This window comes from Bufo bufo, chromosome 8, assembly GCF_905171765.1.
Source record: "Bufo bufo chromosome 8, aBufBuf1.1, whole genome shotgun sequence".
Classification (NCBI taxonomy): Eukaryota; Metazoa; Chordata; class Amphibia; order Anura; family Bufonidae; genus Bufo; species Bufo bufo.
The window spans coordinates 214,955,893-214,982,995 of record NC_053396.1 but is presented as its reverse complement, the minus strand read 5'-3'; the positions used below and the strand labels follow the sequence as shown (position 1 = coordinate 214,982,995).

General features: G+C 42.9%; 1 protein-coding gene across 4 annotated transcripts in view; it reads right to left on the bottom strand.

Annotated features, from left to right (window-relative positions):
• Window positions 1-27,103, bottom strand: part of DIAPH2 (diaphanous related formin 2) — a 1,253,176-nt gene that overhangs the window by 878,579 nt on the left and 347,494 nt on the right. For all 4 annotated transcript variants that reach the window (XM_040442348.1, XM_040442349.1, XM_040442347.1 and 1 more), the window contains one exon: window positions 1,645-1,971. In XM_040442348.1, the coding sequence (XP_040298282.1) occupies window positions 1,645-1,971 (327 nt within the window). The remainder of the gene's footprint in view (window positions 1-1,644; window positions 1,972-27,103) is intronic.

The following is a 27,103-nucleotide window of genomic DNA, read 5'->3' as shown; positions in this document are numbered from 1 at the left end:
TCTTCAAATGTGCGATTGAGACATCTTGAGCTCTTTTGAGAAGCTAGTAAAACACCTTGGGAGGACTTGTTAACAATATATTAATAATTGCTTTGGCAGGTGACTCAGTGAATTCCCATGCGGAAAGTGGGAATGACAGAATTAACTTTGATATATATGACATCCTATTATTGATGGTAAGTCCACTCTCTCCGAGATGAAGATAAAAATGTGTATATTAAGAAAGGCGAATGACTACAGATGATTTGCTTTAATTCTCGGGGATTTCATCTTCGTTCTGTAGACCAAGCATTCATCTGACTATGCTAATTAAGCCTCATGTAAAACTTTGACATTTTCGTGGATGCCACATACACATTGCGACTGAGCTTCTGTATCTGCCTGCAGATTACCTGCCAAGGTTTTTCTGCAGGTACAAGAGAAGCACGTGATTTTTGTTTGCATTACCTTCAATCTGCGCAGTTCCTCCTGCTGTATACCATGTAGCCTTCATTTCAGACGACTACCTGACTAAAGTGACAGGTAAGGATAAAATATAAAATGCACCCCTTGTGATTAGAACAATGTTAGAAGCTATTGAGATGTTTTATGGATCCATTCTATGTCAAGGTTGCTAAAGTCAAAGTTTACAAAGATAAACAAAGTCCTCGACCATGGAATATCCAAATGATCATAAATATGATCGTTGATCCCCATACAGCTTCCTTGTTTGTCCTAGGACATCGCTGGTTACACAGGGCGATCTGCTGCTGACAAACAAGGATTTTTGGTGCAGCTTGGTGTAACGGTCACGTCCACACACACACAGGGGGAGGGATAGTGACCACTGCGCTCCACCCTCACCCCTGGCCCTGCCTACTTGCCTCACGAGTCCTGATGACAGGGGACAACTGTACGACAGTCCCTAACTTAGGATATGTGCAGGGAAGACAGACAAGACAAAATACGGAACATGAACGGACCGGGTCAGAACCAAGAAAGCTACGCAGTACAAAGGATTAAGCAAAGAATGGTCAGGAGAAGCCGGGGTCAAATACCAGGAGAGCAGAGAAGTACAAGAGGAGTCCTAAGAGAGTAGTCAGTTGGGAGCGGAGGTCACAATACCAGGACAGAAGCGCAGTACAGGAGGAGCAGGCAAAGGATCGTCAGGGAACAGGATCAGGTGAGTCTTCAGTAGTCCAACAAATAGCCAGGAACCTAGAAATTAACAGGCAACCTGTAACCAGCAGGCTGCCTGTATTTATAGTGGGGAGTGAGAGTCATGTGACGTGGCCAGCGTCACATGACCGCCAGACCAACCAGTCGAGCACTGAGTGATCAGCTCGGCGCTCAAGGCAGACTAGGAGCAGGGAACCACCCAGCTAGTAAAGCCCCCCTGGGAATGAGGTCAAACACAGATCCTCATTCCCAAAGCTAAGCAACAGGTCTGCGGGAAATGGGGGACCGAGTGCACCTTCGGAACCCCGTGACACTTGGAAGATGTGATTGGCAGCACCTTTAGATGGGTCAATGACCATTTGTAGGAATGCTTATTCTACAAAATTGTTCCATTCTTCCGCCCACATCAAAGAGCCTTCACCCATCTCGACTACCTTCATCCTCAGATCTTGCTATAGACTAGAAAGAAATATGATCTCTTCTTACCTTTGACCAATTTATTCTCTTCATTGTTGTCTCCGGTTTGTATTCTTTCTTTGGTTTCATCCCAAAAGGCAATGTTACAGGTGGTGGAGCCATAGGTCCTGAAAATCGAATGCCTCCAAAAGGTGGTGGTGGTGGAGGGCCTCCCATTAGAGGAGGAGGCAGGGGAACTCCAGGAAGCGGTGGAGGAGGAGGTGGACCTCCACCAGGAAGTGGTGGTGGTGGCGGTGGACCAGCGGCCGTTCCACCAAAAAACGGCGGTGGTGGTGGAGGAGGTGGTGGTGGAGGTCCACCTGTTGCTGCACTTGGACCTCCTGTTGGTTTAGTACCCTGAAAGGCAATACAGACAGAAAACAAAGTAAATAATATAAAAATTCATAACTGATTTACATAAATGAACATACACATGAACATATTGCACTGAAACTGAGCTGTTCTGCAGTTTACAGGATCGGTGAGATCCTCAGAGATCAGACCTCACCCATCTTAGCCATATGTCTTCACTTAATGAGATGCGAAGATCCCTTTAATCATTGTCTAATCAAAAGTTGCTTAACTTTGTACCATGCTTTGCATTAAAATTCCTCTGCTTGCTCTTAGTGAACAGAAGCCTTCACTCCTTTTGGATTAGAAGTTGAAAACAATTCCTTACCACAATCTGCTGACATTGTTGACTGTTTGTTACTATGTATCAGTGTAAGCAATTCTCGGTGAACTTGACAAAGTATCAAACTGCAAACTGTTCCTTAGGCCCCTTTCACACGAGCGAGTATATTGCGTGAGGCGAAAGCATTGTGCCCGCACGGAATCCAGACCCATTCATTTCAATAGGGCTGTGTACATGTGCGTTGGTTTTCACGCATCACTTGTGCGTTGCGTGAAAATCGCAGCATGTTCCATATTCTGTGATTTTCACGCAACGCTGGCCCTATAGAAGTGAATGGAGCTGCGTGAAATTTACATCGCATCCGCAAGCAAGTGCGGATGCGATGCGTTTTCCACGCATGGTTGCTAAGAGATGTTGTTTGTATACATTCTGTTTTTTATCGCGCGCGTGCAAAACGCATTACACCGCATTGCAAAATAAAAACTGAACAACTGAACACGATCACAGGCAAATCGCGCAGTTATCACTGAACGCATCCGGACCTAATCTGGAAACGCTTGTAATTTTTTTTTTCCTGCTTCAAATTCACATTTTTTGAAGATCAGATGCGGATCGATAAATTTCTATGGGGCTGCAAAAATTGCGGACAGTACACCATGTGCTGTCTGTATACATATGTCGGTGTGGCCGTCCGGCAAAAAAATAGAACATGTCCTATTCTTGTCTATTTTGCAGACATATGGGCCATTTCAGAATTTTGCAGATCTGCATTTTTTTGGAGAGCAAAATGGATATGGTCGTGTGCATGAGGCCCCACACTGATACATTGTAACAAACTGATCAACTGTGTTATCAGGGCTAGGGTAGGATGAGTTTCCAGCCTCTGAACAATTTTTCCCATTCACTGAAAGAAGGCAGAGATGTTGAAAATAGTGAGAAATTTTAACATAAAAGGAATAAGACAGTTGCATAATTTTTTTATTGGACATTCAATAAAATTTAGGACATAGTAGACTGTCCCCTTAAAGGGGTTGTCCCACAAGAAAATATTCGATAGTAATTGCATGCAATTTAAAATTTTGCATAGCCACTGAGTTATTCAATAAAATGTATCCGTATAGCGCCACCTGCTGCTTGTTCTTTTTCTTATTTATTTGACCTGCTCTCTGAGAAGGTCACAAATGCTCAGTTTCATCCATGCACTGCCTCCTGAGCTGTGATATGGAGAGCACAGACACGCCCCCTGAGCTGTGATAGGGAGAGCATGGACACGCCTCCTGAGCTGTGATAGGGAGAGCACAGACACGCCTCCTGAGCTGTGATAGGGAGAGCATAGACACCCCCCCTCAGCTGTGATAGGGAGCGCTGAGACTCGCCCCCTGAGCTGTGATAGGGAGAGCACAGACATGCCCCCTGAGCTGTAATAGGGAGAGCTGTGATGGGAGAGCACAGACACGCCCCCTGAGCTGTGATAGGGAGAGCATGGACATGCCTCCTGAGCTGTGATAGGGAGAGCACAGGCACGCCTCCTGAGCTGTGATAGGGAGAGCACAGACACGCCCCCCTGAGCTGTGATAGGCAGAGCACAGACACGCCCCCCTGAGCTGCAGCAGAAAAGACACTCCCCTTGAGTTTTCAGCTTGATATACATCTAGCAGAGCAATGAATGGGGAGATCTCTGGTTCCATGTGAGGTACAGGGCTGGTTCGAGCTTTGTTAGAAAGAGGATGTCATGTACTATATTATATCTGATTTTCATTCTTTACATTAGTCATGAATAACCCCTTTAAGATGTGATCTAATCATGTGAATTGAAGTGTCCCTTTAAGAAATGGACTACCACTTTACTCTCTACACTAATACGTGACAAAACGCAGCTCATTATCTCGCACATTACATCACATTGTCAGACAGCCTCCTATCTAGGCAACAGGAGCGCGTTAACATCAGCCAGGGAAATGTTCAAAAATTTCGGAAATCTAACAGAACTCTATTTTGTTTTCAGCGTGGCCCTATTAACCACCAGTTTTAGAAAATATATGGTCAATCAACAGTAAATGGCGCATAATTTCTATTAACTGCATCGACAAGGCGTCTGGAGAAATATTTGGGCTCGATTACAGAGAAAATAGTCGAGATCTGCAGAATATAACAAACCGTAGATGAGCGTTCTCATTTTTACATTTGGATGTTCCTGGCAACAGCAGAAAGGGAATATAATTGCGTGAGCCTAAATTATCATCACAAATCTGTCATGTTCATATTATCGCCACTGCAGAAAATCCATCTGCTGAAATGACTTTTTTTTCTTTTTTTTGCAGCCTGGCCGAAATGCCAAAATGAACTTAGAATAATTTCTGCTCCTTTTCTTGTGGTCGCATTTACACGAATAGAAGAGCTCGGAGTAGAGATGAGCAAGTCAATTCTAAATGAATCGGAGTGGCCTAGAATCTCACAAAAATTATTTTTTAAAACTTTTCCGAAGTTTTGACGATTTGCGTCGGATCAATCGCGCTAAAGGGTGCCCCCCCCCCCCCCCCACATTTTATATTTAAAATTCACTGTGAAGGAAACAGGGCAGGGAGGATGAAGACGGAGGATCACTTGACTTTCGGACCAGCAGGCTTGCCAACAATGCTTTGCGGGCAGCCCGACAGTCAACCAGTCAGGAGGGAGGATATTGACTGGCGATTGACAGACGCCATTGTGAGGTCAGCCAATGAGGTGACAGGACGTGTCTGTGCTATCTGCAGTAGACACAAAAAAAGGAAGCCATTTTATGGTCAGGGATTGTGAAGATTTAGTTCAGACAGAAAGTCAGGTTTTATCAATAGGGACAGAATAGGAGCAGACCGCGAACGTTGTTTCTACGAGCGCTCATTCACGCGACCGTGGTTTTGTTCCGCATCCGAGCCGCATTTTGAATGGGTCACTCACTTCAATGGGGCCCCAAAAGTTGCGGATAGCACTCCGTGTGCTGTCCGCATCCGTTGCTCCGTTCCCCGTCATGTATTATTCTAGTCCGTTTGGTCATGTGAACAAGCCCTAACAGTCAGGGAGCTGTTCACAAATCACAATTATCCAAAAAAACGCTTAAATTCTCCTACAGTTCATATGCATGTAATAAGCATATTTTAGCATGTCAACAGCAGCAAATAGTGGTTCCGCAATATATGGGCCATGACCGTTTTTGCACAGCATTATGGATGTGGACCCATTCACTTGAATGGGTCAGCAATCCAGAAGGTGCGGTGCGGAACGGAGGCATGGAACCCCATGGGAGCACTACTCCGTGCCTCCTCACCGCAAAAAAAATAGAACATTTGGACACATTTTTTCGCGGTGCAGACAGATCACAGAACCATTCAAGTTGAACGGGTCTGGATCCACCTGCGGAAGCCGCACAGATGTTGGCTGTGCACCAGCCGTGTTCATGAGCCCTAAGGACCTGCAAAAAAAAAATAAAAAATGGATGACATCTGTGTGACATCCGTTTGGGCCTTTTACTTTTTCCCAAAAACCTGTTGCAATTTTTCTACTGTTTATAAGTGAGCATTGCAATAATCATATTTTAGTTCAAAACAAGCTATCGCATCTTCTGATACTACCGTATCTATGAATAAACGGGGGCGGGGATTCTACCCCCCTTAAGACATCATTTTTGGATTCTTGAGCAGAAAAAAAAAAGCTCTTTCTTCTGACATTAAAGGGGTTATCTGGGTAACACCGGGATCCTGTGCAGCGGCCACTTTTAGGATCACGTGCCGCACATTGAGCATGTGATCACATTAGGACACATGGCACATACAGGAGTCTGATTCTTTTGCTAGCGCTGTGGTGAGAGATTCAGACTCACGCATGCGCTGTAGGTTCGAACCAGGCCAGGATCACATGTCTAATGGAAGTGGCTGCTGCACGAGATTGTGGTGCAACTCGGATAACCCCTTTAACATGTGTATGTGTATAAACAGAGCCATTTCATTTAATATTTTCCACGCCAGTTTTTTGGCATTGAAAACTATCGAAATCTACACCTGATTTAAAGCTGTTGTATGCCAGGGGAAGGGGGGGGGGGATGCGCCTAAGTTATGTAGAGGCCGGTGCCTTTACACAATTTAGGAGCTTTAAACATTCCGGCATTAAATACTAGCCACTAACACATGAGTCACCAGTATTTAATGCCACAGATTCCTTATACAAGTCACTCTAAGTGAGAAAGCCAGACGGATGACTAACTAAAAAAAGAAAAAAAGATACAAGCCCAGTTGCTCTGACCTACAGTATTATTACTGATGTCCTCCACATGGTTGGATTCATTCCAGATAACTTGTACAGTTTCTTCTTTTTGCCTTCTCTTTGCTTATTGAGCTTTATATCAGAGATTCAGTCGCCGCGTGCAATGAATGTGAGCAGATAACGTTGTATTATATTATTATTATTATTGTCTTGTACTATAATGTTTTAGCCCCTCTTAAGGAGGCGACTGTAATATGAACTCCGCGGACACAAGTATTGAGTTAGTGGAGCTGTCGGCATGGGTTTTACTGGAAGAGGAGACGATCCTCGATGGTCCTGGTGATGGAACATAAGCTGCAAACAAAAATATGTTCATTTGTCTTTTCTTCCTAAAGTCGGTTTCTTGCATGGCATAAAATCAAATCCCGCCAAGTCTGAGGCATCGACAAGTCGCATAACATGATCTGCTTTTTACAGGTGCAGAACTATACATTACGGGTCTATACAGAGCAATGTACACTCATTGATTCTTGGGTCCTTCAAGGAATTAACTAAATCCGTGTAAACAATTAGGTGCCACCACTAACCTAACCCTATCATCTGCCACCACTAACCTAACCCTATCATCTGCCACCACTAACCTAACCCTATCATCTGCCACCACTAACCTAACCCTATCATCTGCCACCACTAACCTAACCCTATCATCTGCCACCACTAACCTAACCCTATCACCTGCCACCACTAACCTAACCCTATCATCTGCCACTACTAACCTAACCCTATCATCTGCCACCACTAACCTAACCCCATCACCTGCCACCACTAACCTAACCCTATCATCTGCCACCACTAACCTAACCCTATCATCTGCCACCACTAACCTAACCCTATCATCTGCCACCACTAACCTAACCCTATCACCTGCCACCACTAACCTAACCCCATCACCTGCCACCACTAACCTAACCCCATCACCTGCCACCACTAACCTAACCCTATCATCTGCCACCACTAACCTAACCCTATCATCTGCCACCACTAACCTAACCCTATCATCTGCCACCACTAACCTAACCCTATCACCTGCCACCACTAACCTAACCCTATCATCTGCCACCGCTAACCTAACCCTATCATCTGCCACCACTAACCTAACCCTATCATCTGCCACCACTAACCTAACCCTATCACCTGCCACCACTAACCTAACCCCATCACCTGCCACCACTAACCTAACCCCATCACCTGCCACCACTAACCTAACCCTATCATCTGCCACCACTAACCTAACCCTATCATCTGCCACCACTAACCTAACCCTATCATCTGCCACCACTAACCTAACCCTATCACCTGCCACCACTAACCTAACCCTATCACCTGCCACCACTAACCTAACCCTATCACCACTAACCTAACCCTATCATCTGCCACCACTAACCTAACCCTATCATCTTCCACCACTAACCTAACCCTATCACCTGCCACCACTAACCTAACCCTATCATCTGCCACCACTAACCTAACCCTATCACCTGCCACTACTAACCTAACCCTATCACCTGCCACCACTAACCTAACCCTATCACCTGCCACCACTAACCTAACCCTATCACCTGCCACCACTAACCTAACCCTATCACCTGCCACCACTAAACTAACCCTATCATCTGCCGCCACTAACCTAACCCTATCATCTGCCACCACTAACCTAACCCTATCACCTGCCACCACTAACCTAACCCCATCACCTGCCACCACTAACCTAACCCCATCACCTGCCACCACTAACCTAACCCTATCATCTGCCACCACTAACCTAACCCTATCATCTGCCACCACTAACCTAACCCTATCATCTGCCACCACTAACCTAACCCTATCACCTGCCACCACTAACCTAACCCTATCACCACTAACCTAACCCTATCACCTGCCACCACTAACCTAACCCTATCATCTGCCACCACTAACCTAACCCTATCATCTTCCACCACTAACCTAACCCTATCACCTGCCACCACTAACCTAACCCTATCATCTGCCACCACTAACCTAACCCTATCACCTGCCACTACTAACCTAACCCTATCACCTGCCACCACTAACCTAACCCTATCACCTGCCACCACTAACCTAACCCTATCACCTGCCACCACTAACCTAACCCTATCACCTGCCACCACTAAACTAACCCTATCACCTGCCACCACTAACCTAACCCTATCATCTGCCACCACTAACCTAACCCTATCACCTGCCACCACTAACCTAACCCTATCATCTGCCACCACTAACCTAACCCTATCATCTGCCACCACTAACCTAACCCTATCATCTGCAACCACTAACCTAACCCTATCACCTGCCACCACTAACCTAACCCTATCACCTGCCACCACTAACCTAACCCTATCACCTGCCACCACTAACCTAACCCTATCACCTGCCACCACTAACCTAACCCTATCACCTGCCACCACTAACCTAACCCTATCACCTGCCACCAGCTCTGAAGCTCTTGACCTACAAAGACCTTGTCTCATAGCATGAGCCGTGATATTATTCAGTTACTGCACTACTGGGGAACATTAGTTAAAGAGCCATTATGTGGGCACTGTATGACAGCATTTTTTATGGCAAAATTAAATTCGCACTGTACAGCACTGATATTTTTGGAACAGTATAGTACTATTAGGTGTTAAATATATAGTAGTATTATATGATCCCTGCATGGCAGTACTATTTATACACTATAAAGCTCTGCTTTGTCTCGTACAGTATTGTGCTACTATCGGTTCAATATATTGCAGTATTATAAGACCACTGCATGACAGTTCTGTAATATTATACACTATATAGCTCTGCTATGTCTGGCACAGTATAGTACTACTACAGTATGTGTTCTATATATGGTAGCATTATATAAGCAATGCATGGCAGTAAGAGTTATACACTATGTCTGACATGGTAAAGTACTACTATATGTTCGCTATACAGTCACACTATATAGGCACTCTATGGCAGTACTTTTATGCACTGCTGTGTCTGGCACTGTACAGACCTAATATGTGTTCAATATATAATAGAATTATATTGACACTGTAAAGTGGTCATATCAGTGTACTGTATAGAAATGCTATGTCTTCCACTGAAAAATATTACTTACCGTATGTGTTCAATATATGTTAGCACTATATAGTCACTGCATGGCAGTATTATTCATGCACTGTTGTGTCTAGCACTGAATAATACTACTATGTGTTCTGATAACATTATTTTGGCAATGTACGGTGGCATTATTTATTCACTATATAGCACTGATATCTCTGCCACTATATAGTACTATTATATGTTCAATACATTGATAGTATTTTATGAGCACTATATGGAATTATTACTTATACTATGTCCAGCACTGTACTGCTACGTCTGTCACTAGATGGGCACTGCATGATAGTATTATTTATGCAATGCTATGTCTGACACTGTATAGTACTATTACTTGTTCAATATATTTAAAGCATTTTCTCAGCACACTGTATGGAAGTATTACACATGCAAATACAAATAGTAATACTAATAGCACTAATCTGTGATCAATATATGGCAGCAGACACTGTATGGTAGTATTATGTATGCACTATAAAGCACCGCTATGTCTGGCGCTATATAGAACTACTATATGTTCAACATAGGATAGCATTATATTGGGTATATTAGATCTGTCACTGCATAGTACTGATGTTTTCAAGAAATGACAGCATTATATTGGCATCATATGGCATTATATTGTATTATGCACTATAAAGCAAAGCAATTCCTGGCACTGAATTAATAGTACTGTGTCTACTGAATTAAAAAATTCTGTAGGCACTCTATAGAAATATTATGTGGGCACTGTATGACAGCATTTTTTTCAGCACTTCGGTGGCGTTATAGGAGCATTTTACAATACTACCACTTTTCACAATGTATAGTACAACTGTGTGTTCAATGTATTATAGCATTATGTGGGTACTGTCTGGCAGTATTATTTATGCACTATTTAGCACAGCTATTTCAGGCATTGTGCGGCAGATGGGCCGGCTCCAGATTCATGTGGGCCCTTGGGCGATAAAGTCTCAGTGGCCCCCTTAGGGCATTTTGCATGGCGCTTACAGCAATGAAACTGCATGTATTATAGATAAAATACCTTACACAGAGCATGCTACAGAGCGGATATATGGGAATCAGTCCTTATGTGCCTAGTTTTATTTTCTACCCAGTGTTTCAGTCCCTCAGGTCTACTCACAGCTATGTGCCCCCTTCATAGTAGATTTGCCAAGATATATGCCCCCTCACAGTAGATATGCGTCCTCTTACGATCGATATGCCAAGATATGTGCCCCTTTCACAGTGGTTTTGCCCAGATGTGCCCCCTTCACAGTGGTTTTGCCCAGATGTGCCCCCTTCACAGAAAGTGAAAAAAACAAACAATAAATCCTCCTGGCCTCAGTCCCCTGGCTCCTCCCATGATCCGCGCTCCTGGCCTCAGTCTCCTGGCTCCTCCCATGATCCGCGCTCCTGGCCTCAGCCCCCTGGCCCCTCCCATGATCCGCGCTCCTGGCCTCAGGCCCCTGGCTCCTCCCATGATCCACGCTCCTGGCCTCAGGCCCCTGGCTCCTCCCATGATCCGCGCTCCTGGCCTCAGTCTCCTGGCTCCTCCCATGATCCGCGCTCCTGGCCTCAGGCCCCTGGCTCCTCCCATGATCCGCACTCCTGGCCTCAGGCCCCTGGCTCCTCCCATGATCCGTGCTCCTGGCCTCAGGCCCCTGGCTCCTCCCATGATCCGCGCTCCTGGCCTCAGGCTCCTGGCTCCTCCCATGATCCGCGCTCCTGGCCTCAGTCCCCTGGCTCCTCCCATGATCCGTGCTCCTGGCCTCAGGCCCCTGGCTCCTCCCATGATCCGCGCTCCCCATCAGCAGGATACTGTGACACATGGCTCTGCGGTGTAGGAGGAGCAGAGGCCGATTCCCAGCCTGCCCCGCTCCTCCTCCTACACAGATCCGCAGGACCATGTGTGAGGACATCGTGCTGCTGCTGCTGTGGAGCGCTGGTGGCTCAATGGTTGATCGGCGAGCAAATAGTTCAGTGGTGTGCCTACAGTGTTTGGCACCTGGGGCGGGTCCTTTCTCTGGCAACCCCACTCCCCCCCAATACTTAAAAAATAATAATTGTACCCCCTCACAGCAGTATTGCCCTCATTGTACAAGCTTCACAGTAGTTTTGTACAGATGTGTGCCCCCTCACAGTAGTTATGCCCTCTCTGTGCCCCTTTCACAGTTGTAATGTCCTATCTGTGCCCCCTTCACAGTAATAATCCCCATTGTGCCCCCTTCATAGTAGAAATCCCCATTGTGCCCTTTTCACAGTAACAATGCCTACTGTGCCCCGTTCATTGTAATAATGCCCCCTGGCTCTGTTCCCCCTCCAGAGTAGAAATGCCCATTGTGACCCCTTCACATTAGTAATGCCCTCTGTACCCCCTCCAGAGTAGTAATTCCCTCTGTGCCCCCTCCATAGTAGAAATGCCCTCTGTGCCCCCTCCATAGTAATAAAGACCTCTGTGCCCCCTCCATAGTAATAAAGATCTCTGTGCCCCCTCCATAGTAATAAAGTCCTGTGTGCCCCCTCCATAGTAATAAAGATCTCTGTGCCCCCTCCATAGTAATAAAGTCCTTTGTGCCCCCTCCATAGTAATAAAGGCCTCTGTGCCCCCTCCATAGTAATAAAGAACTCTGTGCCCCCTCCATAGTAATAAAGTCCTGTGTGCCCCCTCCATAGTAATAAAGATCTCTGTGCCCCCTCCATAGTAATAAAGTCCTTTGTGCCCCCTCCATAGTAATAAAGACCTCTGTGCCCCCTCCATAGTAATAAAGAACTCTGTGCCCCCTCCATAGTAATAAAGTCCTGTGTGCCCCCTCCACTTATTGCTTTTGGTCTCTGGCAGCTTTGCTGTGGGCCCTGGCACTTGCCCGGGTATACCGGGTGTCGACGCCAGCCTTGTGCGGCAGTGCTAGGAGTTCATTATTTGGTTTTATTATGTAGGCAGTAGGCTCCCTGTGAAAATATTATGTGGGTACAATATGATGGTATTTTAATCATAATCTGGAACAATTACTTAGCAAATATTATAAAAAATATTTTCTCCATTTCGCTTCATCCAAAAAAATAAAGAAATAAATAGAACGTTGAAAACATTTGACCAGAGAACTGCAAAGAGTTTAGTCGAGCCCTGAAAGCAACACAATATTAGAGCACAGAGCGCTGCGTTAGTGCAATGTCTACTACAGAAAACCCCCGCGTAGCAGAGCTACAAGTGTAATAACTTTAAGTAAGCATAATGCAGCAAGTTTGCCTGCAGTCCCATGTAAAAGTCCCACTAGATATCCTAAATTCCAAAGTGTTATAGAAAATGACAAAATCAGCACTACGACATCTAAAGAATGAAAGAAGCAGAGTCCTAACAAAAATATGTATCGTTATGAGAAACTGAATAAAATGGACCGATTACTCTAAATTTACACAAAGCTTCAGAAGATGACGGACTCCGGTTAAGTTAACGCTGAAAATCAAGAGCTACTTAATAAATAATATGTTTGTATTATTTAGATCTTGTGATCGGGCTCCTGTATGAGCTGTTTCCTGGCAGCGCCCGAGAGGGATCGATACAAAACTGCTGTTGATTAGATCTTTACCTACAAGCTCCATTGAAGTCCAGTTATTGTTTGCATTAAAAGAGGCCAAGACGCTAATGACAGCAATAAAAGGGCTTTCTTTAATTCCTTACAATATTCTCAGAGTCTCCTTTATATCAGTGTGGTCTGCTGGACTTTGTGATGAGTCTTAGAAATCATAAGCGGGCATTGATCGCCAGCAGAGGGGGTCAGAGAGGGGACCAGTCTGTGGATGGAGACGACTGATCCTAATGGACTTTTGTTGGCAAATAAGCGAAGGTTCTCTAAGATGAGACACAACAACCCCCCGGGTGGACGGTAACCTTTCCTGGAGACAGAGGAGACGCTTTTCAAAAATAAGAAGAAAAACCTGATATATTGTCTTTTGAAGGGATTAACATTGAGACAAGGAAATAATGTGAGGTTCATGGGTCGCTGGATGCTAGCGGAAAAAGAAAACAGAGAATGTCAAGTTCACATAGGGACCCGGCATGTTTATTAAGAGTTAATGCCGTTATATCTGACAATTTGTAAACCAGAAATTTAATTTTTTTAAATATTTGTATAATACTGCTCTTCTGTACAGGAATATAACTACTATAATACTGCTCCTATGTATAAGAATATAACTACTATAATACTGCTCCTATGTACAAGTCTATAACTACTATAATACTGCTCCTATGTACAAGAATATAACTACTATAATACTGCTCCTATGTACAAGAATATAACTACTATAATACTGCCTCCTATGTACAAGAATATAACTACTATAATACTGCTCCTATGTACAAGAATATAACTACTATAATACTGCTCCTATGTACAAGAATATAACTACTATAATACTGCTACTATGTACAAGAATATAACTACTATAATACTGCTCCTATGTACAAGAATATAACTACTATAATACTGCTCCTATGTACAAGAATATAACTACTATAATACTGCTCCTATGTACAAGAATATAACTACTATAATACTGCTCCTATGTACAAGAATATAACTACTATAATACTGCTCCTATGTACAAGAATATAACTACTATAATACTGCTCCTATGTACAAGAATATAACTACTATAATACTGCTCCTATGTACAAGAATATAACTACTATAATACTGCCCCTATGTACAAGAATATAACTACTATAATACTGCTCCTATATACAGGAATATAAATACTATAATACTGCTCCTATGTACAAGAATATAACTACTATAATACTGCTCCTATGTACAAGAATATAACTACTATAATACTGCCTCCTATGTACAATAATATAACTACTATAATACTGCCTCCTATGTACAATAATATAACTACTATAATACTGCCTCCTATGTACAAGAATATGACTACTATAATACTGTTCCTATGTACAAGAATATAACTACTATAATACTGCTCCAATGTTCAAGAATATAACTACTATAATACTGCTCCTATGTACAAGAATATAACTACTATAATACTGTTCCTATGTACAAGAATATAACTACTATAATACTGCTCCAATGTTCAAGAATATAACTACTATAATACTGCTCCAATGTTCAAGAATATAACTACTATAATACTGCTCCTATGTACAAGAATATAACTACTATAATACTGCTCCTATGTTCAAGAATATAACTACTATAATACTGCCTCCTATGTACAATAATATAACTACTATAATACTGCCTCCTATGTACAATAATATAACTACTATAATACTGCCTCCTATGTACAAGAATATAACTACTATAATACTGCCTCCTATGTACAATAATATAACTACTATAATACTGCCTCCTATGTACAATAATATAACTACTATAATACTGCCTCCTATGTACAAGAATATGACTACTATAATACTGTTCCTATGTACAAGAATATAACTACTATAATACTGCTCCAATGTTCAAGAATATAACTACTATAATACTGCTCCTATGTACAAGAATATAACTACTATAATACTGCTCCTATGTACAAGAATATAACTACTATAATACTGCTCCTATGTACAAGAATATAACTACTATAATACTGCTCCTCTGTACAAGAATATAACTACTATAATACTGCTCCTATGTATAAGAATATAACTACTATAATACTGCTCCTATGTACAAGAATATAACTACTATAATACTGCTCCTATGTACAAGAATATAACTACTATAATACTGCTCCTATGTACAAGAATATAACTACTATAATACTGCCTCCTATGTACAAGAATATAACTACTATAATACTGCTCCCTATGTACAAGAATATAACTACTATAATACTGCCTCCTATGTACAAGAATATAACTACTATAATACTGCTCCTATGTACAAGAATATAACTACTATAATACTGCCTCCTATGTACAAGAATATAACTACTATAATACTGCCTCCTATGTACAAGAATTTAACTACTTCTGTATAATACTGCCATCTACAGATAACACATTTTACAAGTTTTGACACCTCCCTATCAACTGTACAGTTCAGGTCATATAGATGGGAGTATGTATGTGTGACATGATTTATACTGGTAGAGTATAAATCATGTCACACAGGTATGTTGCAGTATATCATAGGTCCCATGATTGTTCTTGATACGGGATAGCAGCATTCAATCTACTGCGGAGTCACAGGGGCCCCTGTGCTGAATCGCGATGTCTCCATTCACATTACATGACACTACACCAGTGCTGGACTGAGCTCTGCTAGATGGAGTAGCCCTGGAGTCGCTGTGCAGGATGATGCGGTATATTTAAGGCGTTATCTACTTCACATTGTGGTGAGAACAAATGCAGGTTAATTATTTAGACAATGTGCTTTCAAGTAGAATCTGCTGAATCCTTTTCTAGAACATCACTTAGCTTTGTTCTTTAACCCTTCGTTTAATCAAGCATAGGGAACAGTCTGGGACATTGATACATTGTTATACTTTGGGATTCACGGGATGTCAGAAACAGATTTCTTGTGTCATGCCCTTCCCATATTGATCTGGGCATATCGCGGTGCATCAGCCGTCCCTAGAGTGCTCCTTTAAGGAGGCTTGTAATCCAACGTTTTTATAACCGCATTGGTTACAGTTTTTCAAAAGGATATACAAGACATATACTGATATAGCAGAGAGGAGTTTGTTGTTTGAGACAGCTTAAAGAGGCTTTCTAATATACTTTGGTTTTTACCCTCTCCCTGTTAACGTACAGACAGCAGAAGACGCTACGAGAGTGGAGTAAGGCCTGGCAGGAGGGGCGGGCTGAAAATGGGGTTTGTTTATAGACGTAGGTCTGCATAAGAGCTGTGTACAGAAAACGGTAATTTAATTGTAAAGTTGCCATTATAGTACAAAAAATAATAACTGGTTGCAAAAGTATTCATACCCTTTAAATGGGTTCTCCCAAGAAACAGTTACATCACCTACCTGCAGAATGGGTGATAATGTCTGATTGCTGGAGGCTCCATTGATGGAACCCCCCCCCAATCACTAGAATTGGGGAAATGAGCCCCTCCCCATTCACCTAGCTGGACGGTTGCAGCACAGTTTTCAATGGGTTTCCCAGATGAATATTCCAGGGTCTTAAAAATCCTCAAAACTTTATTGATAGAAAAATTACAAGCATAACAAAAACCGACATCGGGTGATAAAAAGTAAAAAAAAAAATTGCTGGTGGCCGCTGAGTCTCTATTATATGTAGTAGAACATTGATGATCTGTCCTCAGGATAGGTCATCAATATCTGATGGGTGTGGGGGGTCCGACTCCCGACACCCCCATAATCAGCTGTTTGAAGAGGCCAGTGACATTGCATACATTGGTAACATAGCCTATCTGCAGCTCCATCACATTCAAAAGAATGGACCTGGGCTGCAATACCAAGCACAGCCACTATACTATGTGTGGCGCTGTGTTTAATGTGCTGTGAGGAGGCTGCAGCGCTCAACTGGAGCTCCACAGCCTCTTCAAACAGCTGATTGGAGGTTGTGCCGGGAGTTGGAGCCCCACCTACCAAATATCCTGAGAATAAGACATCAAAATTGAACCCCTGGAAAACCCCTTTTAAGGGGTTGTTCCATGAAAAATATTCTACAGTTTTCAAACCCGCACCTGGATCTGAATACTTTTGTAATTGCATGTAATAAAATTTTTTGCATAGCCCCTGAGTTATCCAATAAAATGTATCTGTATAGCGCCACCTGCTGTTTGTTCTTTTTCTTATTTCTTTGTCCTGCTCACTCAGATGGTCGCACATGTTCAGTTTCATCCTCCAACTGCCTCCTGAGCTGTGATAGGGAGAGCACGGACACGCCCCCTGAGCTGTGATAGGGAGAGCATGGACACGCCCCCTGAGCTGTGACGGGGAGAGCATGGACACGCCCCCTGAGCTGTGATAGGGAGAGCATGGACACGCCCCCTGAGCTGTGATAGGGAGAGCACGGATACGCCCCCTGAGCTGTGATAGGGAGAGCACGGATACGCCCCTGAGCTGTGATAGGGAGAGCATGGACACATCACCTGAGCTGTGATAGGGAGAGCATGGATACGCCACTGAGCTGTGATAGGGAGAGCATGGACACGCCACCTGAGCTGTGATAGGGAGAGCATGGACACGCCCCCTGAGTTGTGATGGGGAGAGCATGGACACGCCCCCTGAGCTGTGATAGGGAGAGCACGGACACGCCCCCTGAGCTGTGACAGGGATAGCATGGACACGCCCCCTGAGCTGTGATAGGGAGAGCATGGACACGCCCCCTGAGCTGTGACAGGGAGAGCATGGACATGCCCCCTGAGCTGTGATAGGGAGAGCATGGACACGCCCCCTGAGCTGTGATAGGGAGAGCACGGATACGCCACTGAGCTGTGATAGGGAGAGCATGGACACATCACCTGAGCTGTGATAGGGAGAGCATGGACACGCCCCATGAGCTGTGATAGGGAGAGCACAGACACGCCCCCTCAGCTGCTGAAGAAAAGGACACTCCTTGTGAGCTGTCAGCTTGATATAAATCTAGCAGAGCAATGACTGTGGAGATCTCTGGATCCATTTGAGGTACAGGACTGGTTCTAGCTTTATTAGAAAGAGGTTGTCTGGTACTATAAGATGGTTTTCATTTTTATATTAGTCATGGGATAACCCCTTTAAGTGGAGGACACACATGCTCTTTGCTGCTCTATTCAATGTCTAAAATGTTGGGCCCTTAGATAGTGAATGTGCATGTGTGTCCGCTGTTCCATTCAGACTCCTCTGAGTCTTGGACTCCCCATCCCCCCCAATCAGACACTTACCACCGACCCTGTGTACAGGGGATACATGTTGTTTATGTGATAATCCCTTTAAAAATTCAATTTCCCCGTCTCAAGTATGGGAGGGGCGAGAAGAATCGTATAAATTGTATCAATTTAGATTAAGAATAATTGAAATGTTGTGTCTGTTATAAATGCGCCACATTGTTCACTTTGTTGTGTAACAGTCGCGCAGAGGGCGCATCGGGCGGGGGAAAACATTGCTGAGCGTGCCGACAAGTGTCCTCCAAACTTCCTAATTGTATTCTGCAGACGTTTCACCCAATCACTTAGCGCCACTTCACTGGAAGCCTTCTAATTAGCGGCAAGTGATCCCGAACACAAGTGGATTATGTGATGCGCCAACCTCCTCCCTCCATCAAAAGTGCAGATTCATTAACTTATTAATACCAAATGTTTTCTGTCCGGATGTTACTTAGGAGATAACACAAATTATTTAAAGGCTCCATATAAATATGAAGTTGGTCACTATTCTCCGTGGTCTCGGATGTAGGGTGACAACCACTAATATCAGCCATTACAGGACCCATGGAGCTTATGACATGACTTTCCACATGTTAATTTGCCTTGACATCCAGAGATTACTCCCTTGCTACAGTGTTTCCTTGTGTGTCAGTCTTCACTGTTTTTTTGGCATTTTATTCATGGAAAAAGGATAAAGGTCATAGCTATAGGTTCCACTTACATCAGAGTGCTGTCGGTTGATGGGATTGTGGGAATTGGTATTTAAAAGGTATGATGATTTATTTTTTCTTAAAGGAATCAATGCAGTATATGCAGTATTGAGTCTTAAAGGGGTGGTATTATATGCAGTATTGAGTCTTAAAGGGGTGGTATGATGATTTTTTTTTTCTTAAAGGAATCAATGCAGTGTATACAGAATTGATTCTTAAAGGGGTTTCCAAGAATTGTTCTTACAAACAACCCCTAAAAACATGATAATTGCAAGAATTTCTGCTCCTCGGAGAACCAAAGATTAGCTTGTTGGAAAACCTTACAGGAAGTGTAACATTTTGCTGCAGTGCCACCACAGGTGAAAAAAAGCATTAAACGGTTATCATTCAAATTAATCATTTCACGTAGTGCATGGGCATGGTAGGTCCTCCAGAGTGAGAGACGCTATCTGCACCTGCTAGAGGAGGGTCCTGAATGGGAGACCCCCCTCTATGAAGCCAGAGTTCTAAACTGGGTTCCACAAACAAGACAACCCCTTTAAGAAAAAAAAAACTCTCTCGTTCTAACTGAACACATTGTGTAAAACTGTACAACTGTGACTGGCATCTTCTGCTTAACACAAGACAGAACAGTCTTTTTTTTTTTTTTATTGTCTTTTTTTTTCATGTGGAGCCTCTCGCCAAACACCTGCATTTTACTTGAATTTGAAAAAGATCCACAGGCGACATTGTCATAACCTGAATTATCTCAATTTCTGGCTTCTTTGCTTATTTTGGATGCCCGGATGGAATGAGAAGCCTGGAATGTTCTCCATCCATCTTACATGTGCAATGATCTCATACAGCGCCGACAATAAATACAAAACTCACAATTTCAAAAAGAATAAAAAAAAAAAAAAACATTTTTGTTCCAAGTTTTTAGCAATAAAACTGAAATATTGTGTGGTTAAATTTTTCAAAAATACAGTAACTAGTTACAGTGTGTATTTTTTCTGTTACAAAAGTATGATGAGTAGTAATGGCGGCCATATTGTTGGACTGTTATTGAGAAGAGCTGACGGGGCATGTTCACCAGAGGCTGGGTGCCAGAAGATGTCCAACATGCTACCCTGTGTTGATCAGGGTATTCAGATACAGGACTAGTGCAGCCTGGGTGAAGAAAGCCGAGCTGTGACCCTGCTTTAGTAGCAACAGGGTCTCAGGGGTGACCCAATAAGGCCAGTGATTGGCAGAGTGGTTACTTTCCATGAAGAGAAGGAAGACGAAGAAGGGGGACTGGTGAAGGATATAGGAAGCACCGAAATGGAGGCAGCGGGGGGGTCAGTTAACTGAGTTATTTTAAAGCATTTTTAGTAGTTCTATAAAATATGGCTGAACAACCTCTTTATGAACATAATGACTCTCCTAGCCCTAGCCCACATGACTATTGTATGGTTAAGTGTTTTATGGATCTGTAATACAGCACCCACAACCTACTATGGACCCATGATGTACCATCACGTGCAACTGGGTTACTTTTTTTTTAGCTTGTTGGGCTGAGCACTGTGCCTCAGGGTGGCGCCATATGGCTGCTCTTAGACTTTGACTTCACTATATAGACCCATAGGGATGCAAGGCCCATGTCTAAAGCAAGACAGTGTACATGGGGTCTTGCCAGGGGCTTGTTATCTTTAAAGGGTTCTGAAGATACTGATTTTCTTTCAGGAGCACCAGAGTCTTAAGGATAGGCAATACTTTCAGGGGGGAAAAAGAAATGCAGATAAGTTCTCCTCCAAGAGGAAGGAGACTGTCTCTGTAGAGTTTCCTAGAGGAGGTAGATACCCTGTAGTCAATATCCGACCCATTAGTAGACCTTGTATCATGACTAAGGATTGTAGCTAAACCAAGATCCTTCTAAATAGGGACCTATCTGCAGACTTCTATTTTTGGGATTCTTGCCCCTTGTCAGTGCACAGGATGGTAATTAATTGACTAGGTGATGGGCTTTTCATGTAGGTTTCTGAAGGTACTGTTTCTCCTTGCAGCAGTAGCGGACTGGGAACTTAAAGTGGCCCTGGAAAAAAATACTAAAAGTGGCCCCGTTTTGTAGTCGGGTCCAAATTTATGGAAGTCAGAGACAACAATACCATATTGTGGCACAATATACGACACCAACAGAAACAAACACCACAGTCCATCACAAAATACTGCTAGCAGCACAAAATAGATCCTCAAAAACTTCCACTGGCCGGCCATAAGGAGGCCCCAGGTCGCCCCCTAGGCATCGACCCACCAGGAAATTTCCCTGTAAGGCCAATCAGCCCCTGCCTTCCTGGACATGCAATGCACTTTGGGAAAAATGATATGCAGAATAGCTCTCTTCCAAGAATAAGACACTTCTATAGTGCTACCTAGTGGTGGTCACTACCTTACAATCAACGACCAAAACTTTCTCTTTGAGGAGAGCTTTTCTGCAGATATCTTTAAGAGGGAAATGTTCACAATGCTTAGGAATTTCAAGTTGATGGGAAACATTTTCAAAAAAGTTGCCAGATGTCAAATCAGATTAAATGTATGCTAAAAACTTCTGGATGACTATAGATATGGTACAGAACGTTTGAGAAGATGATCATTAATGGGGCTGAGTTTGATGACATTTGCAAACACTACTAAGGTGGACTAAGGTGGACAAGAAGGTGGACTGAGGTGGACAAGAAGGTGGACTGAGGTGGACAAGAAGGTGGACTGAGGTGGACAGAGGTGGACAAGAAGGTGGACTGAGGTGGACAAGAAGGTGGAGGCCCTATTTAAGATTGGCTCTATCCTTCTCCTGATTGGTCGTGTGAACCTGAGCAAGGTTTAAGGGCACCATGGAGTATAGGTGGCTCTTCACTGTTGCCTCATGATTAACCTGCACTTAAAGAGGACCTTTCACCGATTATTACATTATGAACTAAGTATACAGACATGTAGAGCAGCGCCCGGGGATCTCACTGCACTTACTATTATCCCCGGGCGCCGTTCCGTTCTCCTGCTATGTCCTCCGGTATCTCCGTTCACTAAGTTATGGTAGGCGGAGTCTGCCCTTGTTCTGCTGTAGCGCTGGCCAATCGCATTGCAGAGCTCACAGCCTGGGAGAAAATAACTGCTGTGAGCTCTGCACTGCGATTGGCCAGCGCTACAGCAGAACAAGGGCAGACTCCGCCTACCATAACTTAGTGACTGGAATCTCAGCCTACTATAACTTAGTGAGCGGAGATACCGGAGGGCATAGCAGGAGAACGGAGCGGCGCCCGGGGATAATAGTAAGTGCAGTGAGATCCCCGGGCGCCGCTCTACATGTCTGTATAGTTAGTTTATAGTGTAATAATGGGTGAAAGGTCCTCTTTAAAGGAGGGTTCCATACTGATTTCTGCTGTGAGGCCAATGGCTTCTATGTACAACACTTTGCAGGTTTTTTTGTGATTCTCTACAAGATTCTTCTCAAAAAACAGCAAATAAAATGTTATGAAGAAAGAAATAAGAGAAAATTAAAAGATATTTCTAAGACGTCTTGTATTTGAAGCCCAAATATGAGCGTCTCCCAGTCGTATTATTACCGCCCATTATTATTTTTATTACCAGAGGAACAGATAAAACTAAAAACTTCTACATCTACTAATTAAAAGATAAAAAGAGGAGATAAAGGCGGTGAGTGGCGGCCTACAGAAACTGCACTGATATTAAAATTATCCACTGAGCAATATTAAAGTTTATATAGGAATTATTTTAATTTTTTTTTTAAGTTCATTAAAAGCGAATTATTTCCATCCACAGAAATTTTACTTCACTGATTATTTTATAGTTCACATTGGATGTTCCTTTTTTCTTATGGGTAACCTCAGATCAGTTGTAATCTGTGGGGGGAGTCTGTCTGATCCGTGAATACCAGGCGCTACCGTGCGCAGCCGAGATACCGTCCAGCACCATTCACTATAATGGGTACAGGCGGAGAATCGGCCGTTACCGTGCAAATATGACGAGAGGTGGGCAGACAAAGCATATTTGCCGCATTTCAGCCATATCTGTGCCGATCCCCAATATAGTTAGTGTAGAGCGAATTGTTAACGAAATGGGCTTTGATCCAAATTTTTGGAAAAATTTGATTTGTTATGAAGGCAAATTTCCTTGTGCTTCATGGTAACAAATCAATTTTTCCTGAAATGCAAGTTAAAAAAAATATATCTATACTTACCTCATCCATTTGATCGTGGAGAGGCCGTCGTGGCCATCTTGATTGAAGAAAATGCACCAAATCTTGCACGCGCTGACATGTGACGTCATCATCACGCCATCACTCTGGCAGGTTCATTTTGGTGCGTTTTCTTCAATCAAGACGGGCTCTCCACGATCAAATAGATGAGGTGAGTTTGCACCTTTTTTTTAACCCCTGAAAGGCCGCAATGTGACTCTCAGATGCGGCAAACAGCGTTGAGGGGTTTAATGATGAGGGATGATGTGATCTCCATTCCCAGTCATTGCACCCGCTACATACAATGGAATACGATTTGTAACAAAGTAATACGGAATTTCTTGTTTAAGTTTGGCGAAGCAGCCGAATGGAATTTTTGAAAACTTTGCTCATCCCTAATTATAGTGAATGGGAACCTTGGCCTGCGCATGATGGTAGCACCCGGTATTCATGGATCTGGCAGGTTGTTCCCAGCCGGAACGCAAATGTGAAACAAGCCTTACACCACCACAGGGAAAATGAAGCTTTGCACAATCCCTACAGAAAACAAAGATGTGTCATATCTATTCTCCAATCTAGGAAAAATAGATGGAAGATGGATAGATATGAGATAGATAGATAGATAGATAGATAGATAGATAGATATGAGATAGATAGGAGATAGATAGATAGATAGATAGATAGATAGATAGATAGATAGATAGATAGATATGAGATAGATACATATGAGAGAGAGAGATAGATAATAACTAGATAGATAGATATGAGATAGATAATAGATAATAACTAGATAGATAGATAGATCGATAGATAGATTTGAGATCTATAGATATGAGATAAATAGATAGATATGAGATAAATAGATAGACATGAGATAAATAGATAGATAATAACTAGATAGATAGATAATAACTAGATAGATAGATAATAATTAGATAGATAGATAATAACTAGATAGATACTGTAGATATAGACAGATAGATTCAGTAGATAGTTACACAAACTCTAAAAATATACAAAGCATAAAAAAATATCTCCTTTCTGCAGATTTGAGGATGCATTTTATTGGTTATGTTACTTATATTCACAGTTTTATAACATGCAGAATATTTTAAGGGCTAATCCATAAATGTATATTTCTCCACCTGACAGATTACTCGATTAGGTCACATATTATTCGGCTTAACGATTCCCAGAAATACTAAACGCTCATCAATCAGGGAGTAACCACAGTTTTTAGGACTTGCCCACATCCTGCTCTGCACCAGTCCATCATAAAGCATGCGGACACAATGTTAATGATGAAATGTAACAATCTAGGAACATCTTAAAAACAAAATAAAAAAAAGTTTAAAATAAAAAAACGGCAAAATGACTATTTTTGAAAAGGCGCTGCTGTTTATCTGTAAATATGTGGAAGAACATAGATTAGACGCTGGTTGGAGGCTAATAGTCATTTGCTTTAGAGCCTCTTTACGAGCTCGTGTTACAAGTCTCAGAGAGCGGCGTGCGTATTTCTAAGCCCATGGCTCCACCAAGTCCAGAGCCGCCGCTCATTAAACACTAATGCATTCAGGATTATTGTAATGTGATTTACGGAGCAACTTTCTGATTGTTCACAACTTCTTTAGGGTTTAGGTTACAACAAAGAAACTTGATTACTGCGGCTTCTCAATAACTGCAAACCTGAATTGTTTCTTAATTGTGGCTTTCCCGAAAGAGTAGTAGGTGAACCCAGACCCAAGACTAGGCAGGCTATGGAAATTGCAGGATACCGAACCCCTTGGGAGAGGGTTAAACAACACCCTGTGGCAGGATCCACCCAAGTAGAGGACCTGTCACCTCTCTGACATGTCTGGTTTAGTAAATAATTGTATTCCACATAAAATGACTATTCTTTAGCACCTGTTCTTAAGACTCTATGTGTTATTCCTGCTACAAATTATAAATAATGATACAGCTGGGTGTTACCAGTTGTGGGCGTTCCACTGCACAGTTTAACACTATTCAATGAGGGTTTCTAGAGCCAGACAGTGCAGGGACACACTCCCAAATGGTAACCCCCAGTTGTATCTTTATTCATAAACTTCAAGAGGAAATAACAGAGTAACAAAGAGATGTACTAGAATTTGAATGAGGAATGCAACTCATTGCTCTCTTTAAATGGTGGTCTTGAACCTGTGGCTCTTCAACCAGTTGTTGTAAAACTATAACCCCTAACATGCCAGGATCGCAGTTGAACAAAGTTTGAAGTGGTAGTTTCTCAACATTTGCAGAGCCACCGGTTACGGACTAATGCAATACTGTCATAGGGAAGAGCAATTTTGCAAAAAGGAACTCATCCCAATAGCAAAATTATTTCTCCTCCACATTAATAACTATGTATCCATATGCTATCTGTAGACATTGCTAGGGGGTTTGATATCACAGTCATTAGGACCGATGTCTTATGATAGCATGGAGCGTGAAGAAGGCAAGGCTTGTGGTCACAACTTTTAACCGGGAGTCTGTGGTCCTTGCTGTCTATACAGTATATGCATTTTTTTAAATACATTAGTTTACGATACAACGGCCCAATTTGAAAAGCTACCTGGAATGACTGTCACGAGGGTGTCACGACCTATCGCTGACCCTGTTGTGCCTGGGGTCAGAGGGTCGCAGTGGTTGGCTACTCGCTCGGTTTCTCAAGAGATCGCTCCATGACCTAATGGTGAGAATGGATCCCGGTCCAGGTTTTTCTGCTTAGATTTGCGATCCTTTTTGTCCCATTTAGGAATCTGTAGCTTTTCCTTTCAGCTGTTCTCTGTCAACTGCTCCCAGCTACTATATATTCTCCCTTTCTGCTTCCTTTGTTGCCGGATATAGACCTTCCTTCCAGATCTTCTATTCTGACCTCAAGTGGACAACTGTTGCTGTGGAGCCGTTGGAACTGGAGCTGTCGGATCTCCGGTTCTCCCCTGTTTGTTGCCTCCCTTCGGGGATTGTTTGTGTTCTTTGTCCTTTCCCTGTTGTTACCCTAGGTGCTCCCACTACCCTACTCACTACCTAGGACTTATTTTAGGGTAAGCCAGGGACGAGGCACGTGATCAGCGTGCAGTTGAGCAGCCCGTCTAGGGCTCCTCTTCCCTCCCCACGTCTGTTACTTGCCATCTCAGACGTGATAATGACAATGTATAATGCGATACATTATAACACTTAAAGGGGGTGTCTATTTTGAAAATTCCCCTTTTCTTGGATGGGTGCCCCAAGAATTAGCTTATTGTAATGTGCACTGTCAAAAGATTCTGTGTAAAAGATTCAGCATCAGAGATGGTTTTGTAGCAATTTTTCCACTCTGACTTGTAGTCAAAGCTTCCAAATGGGCTTTGTCTGGTATTGCACTTCATGCCCACGCCGGTGGAGCTGAATTACAACCCATGAAATATGTGACACTGTTTTTAGCAAAAAAAATATGGCTTGAAACACTATACAGTATATTATGTATCTGCATGAATTTTCATTAAGGAATAATCTTCTCTATCTATCCTCAGATGGAGGTCTGACACTCTGTATCTCTGTTATAAGTAGTATTAGAGTACCTCCCATGCTGGAGTGACACCGCTTCATCCATTGTGTTGTGGGCCGAGCCTGTAACTGCAGTGCTGGTCCCATTGAAGTGAATGGTACTGTGCAGTCACACCAATGCTACCTTGAAACAGCT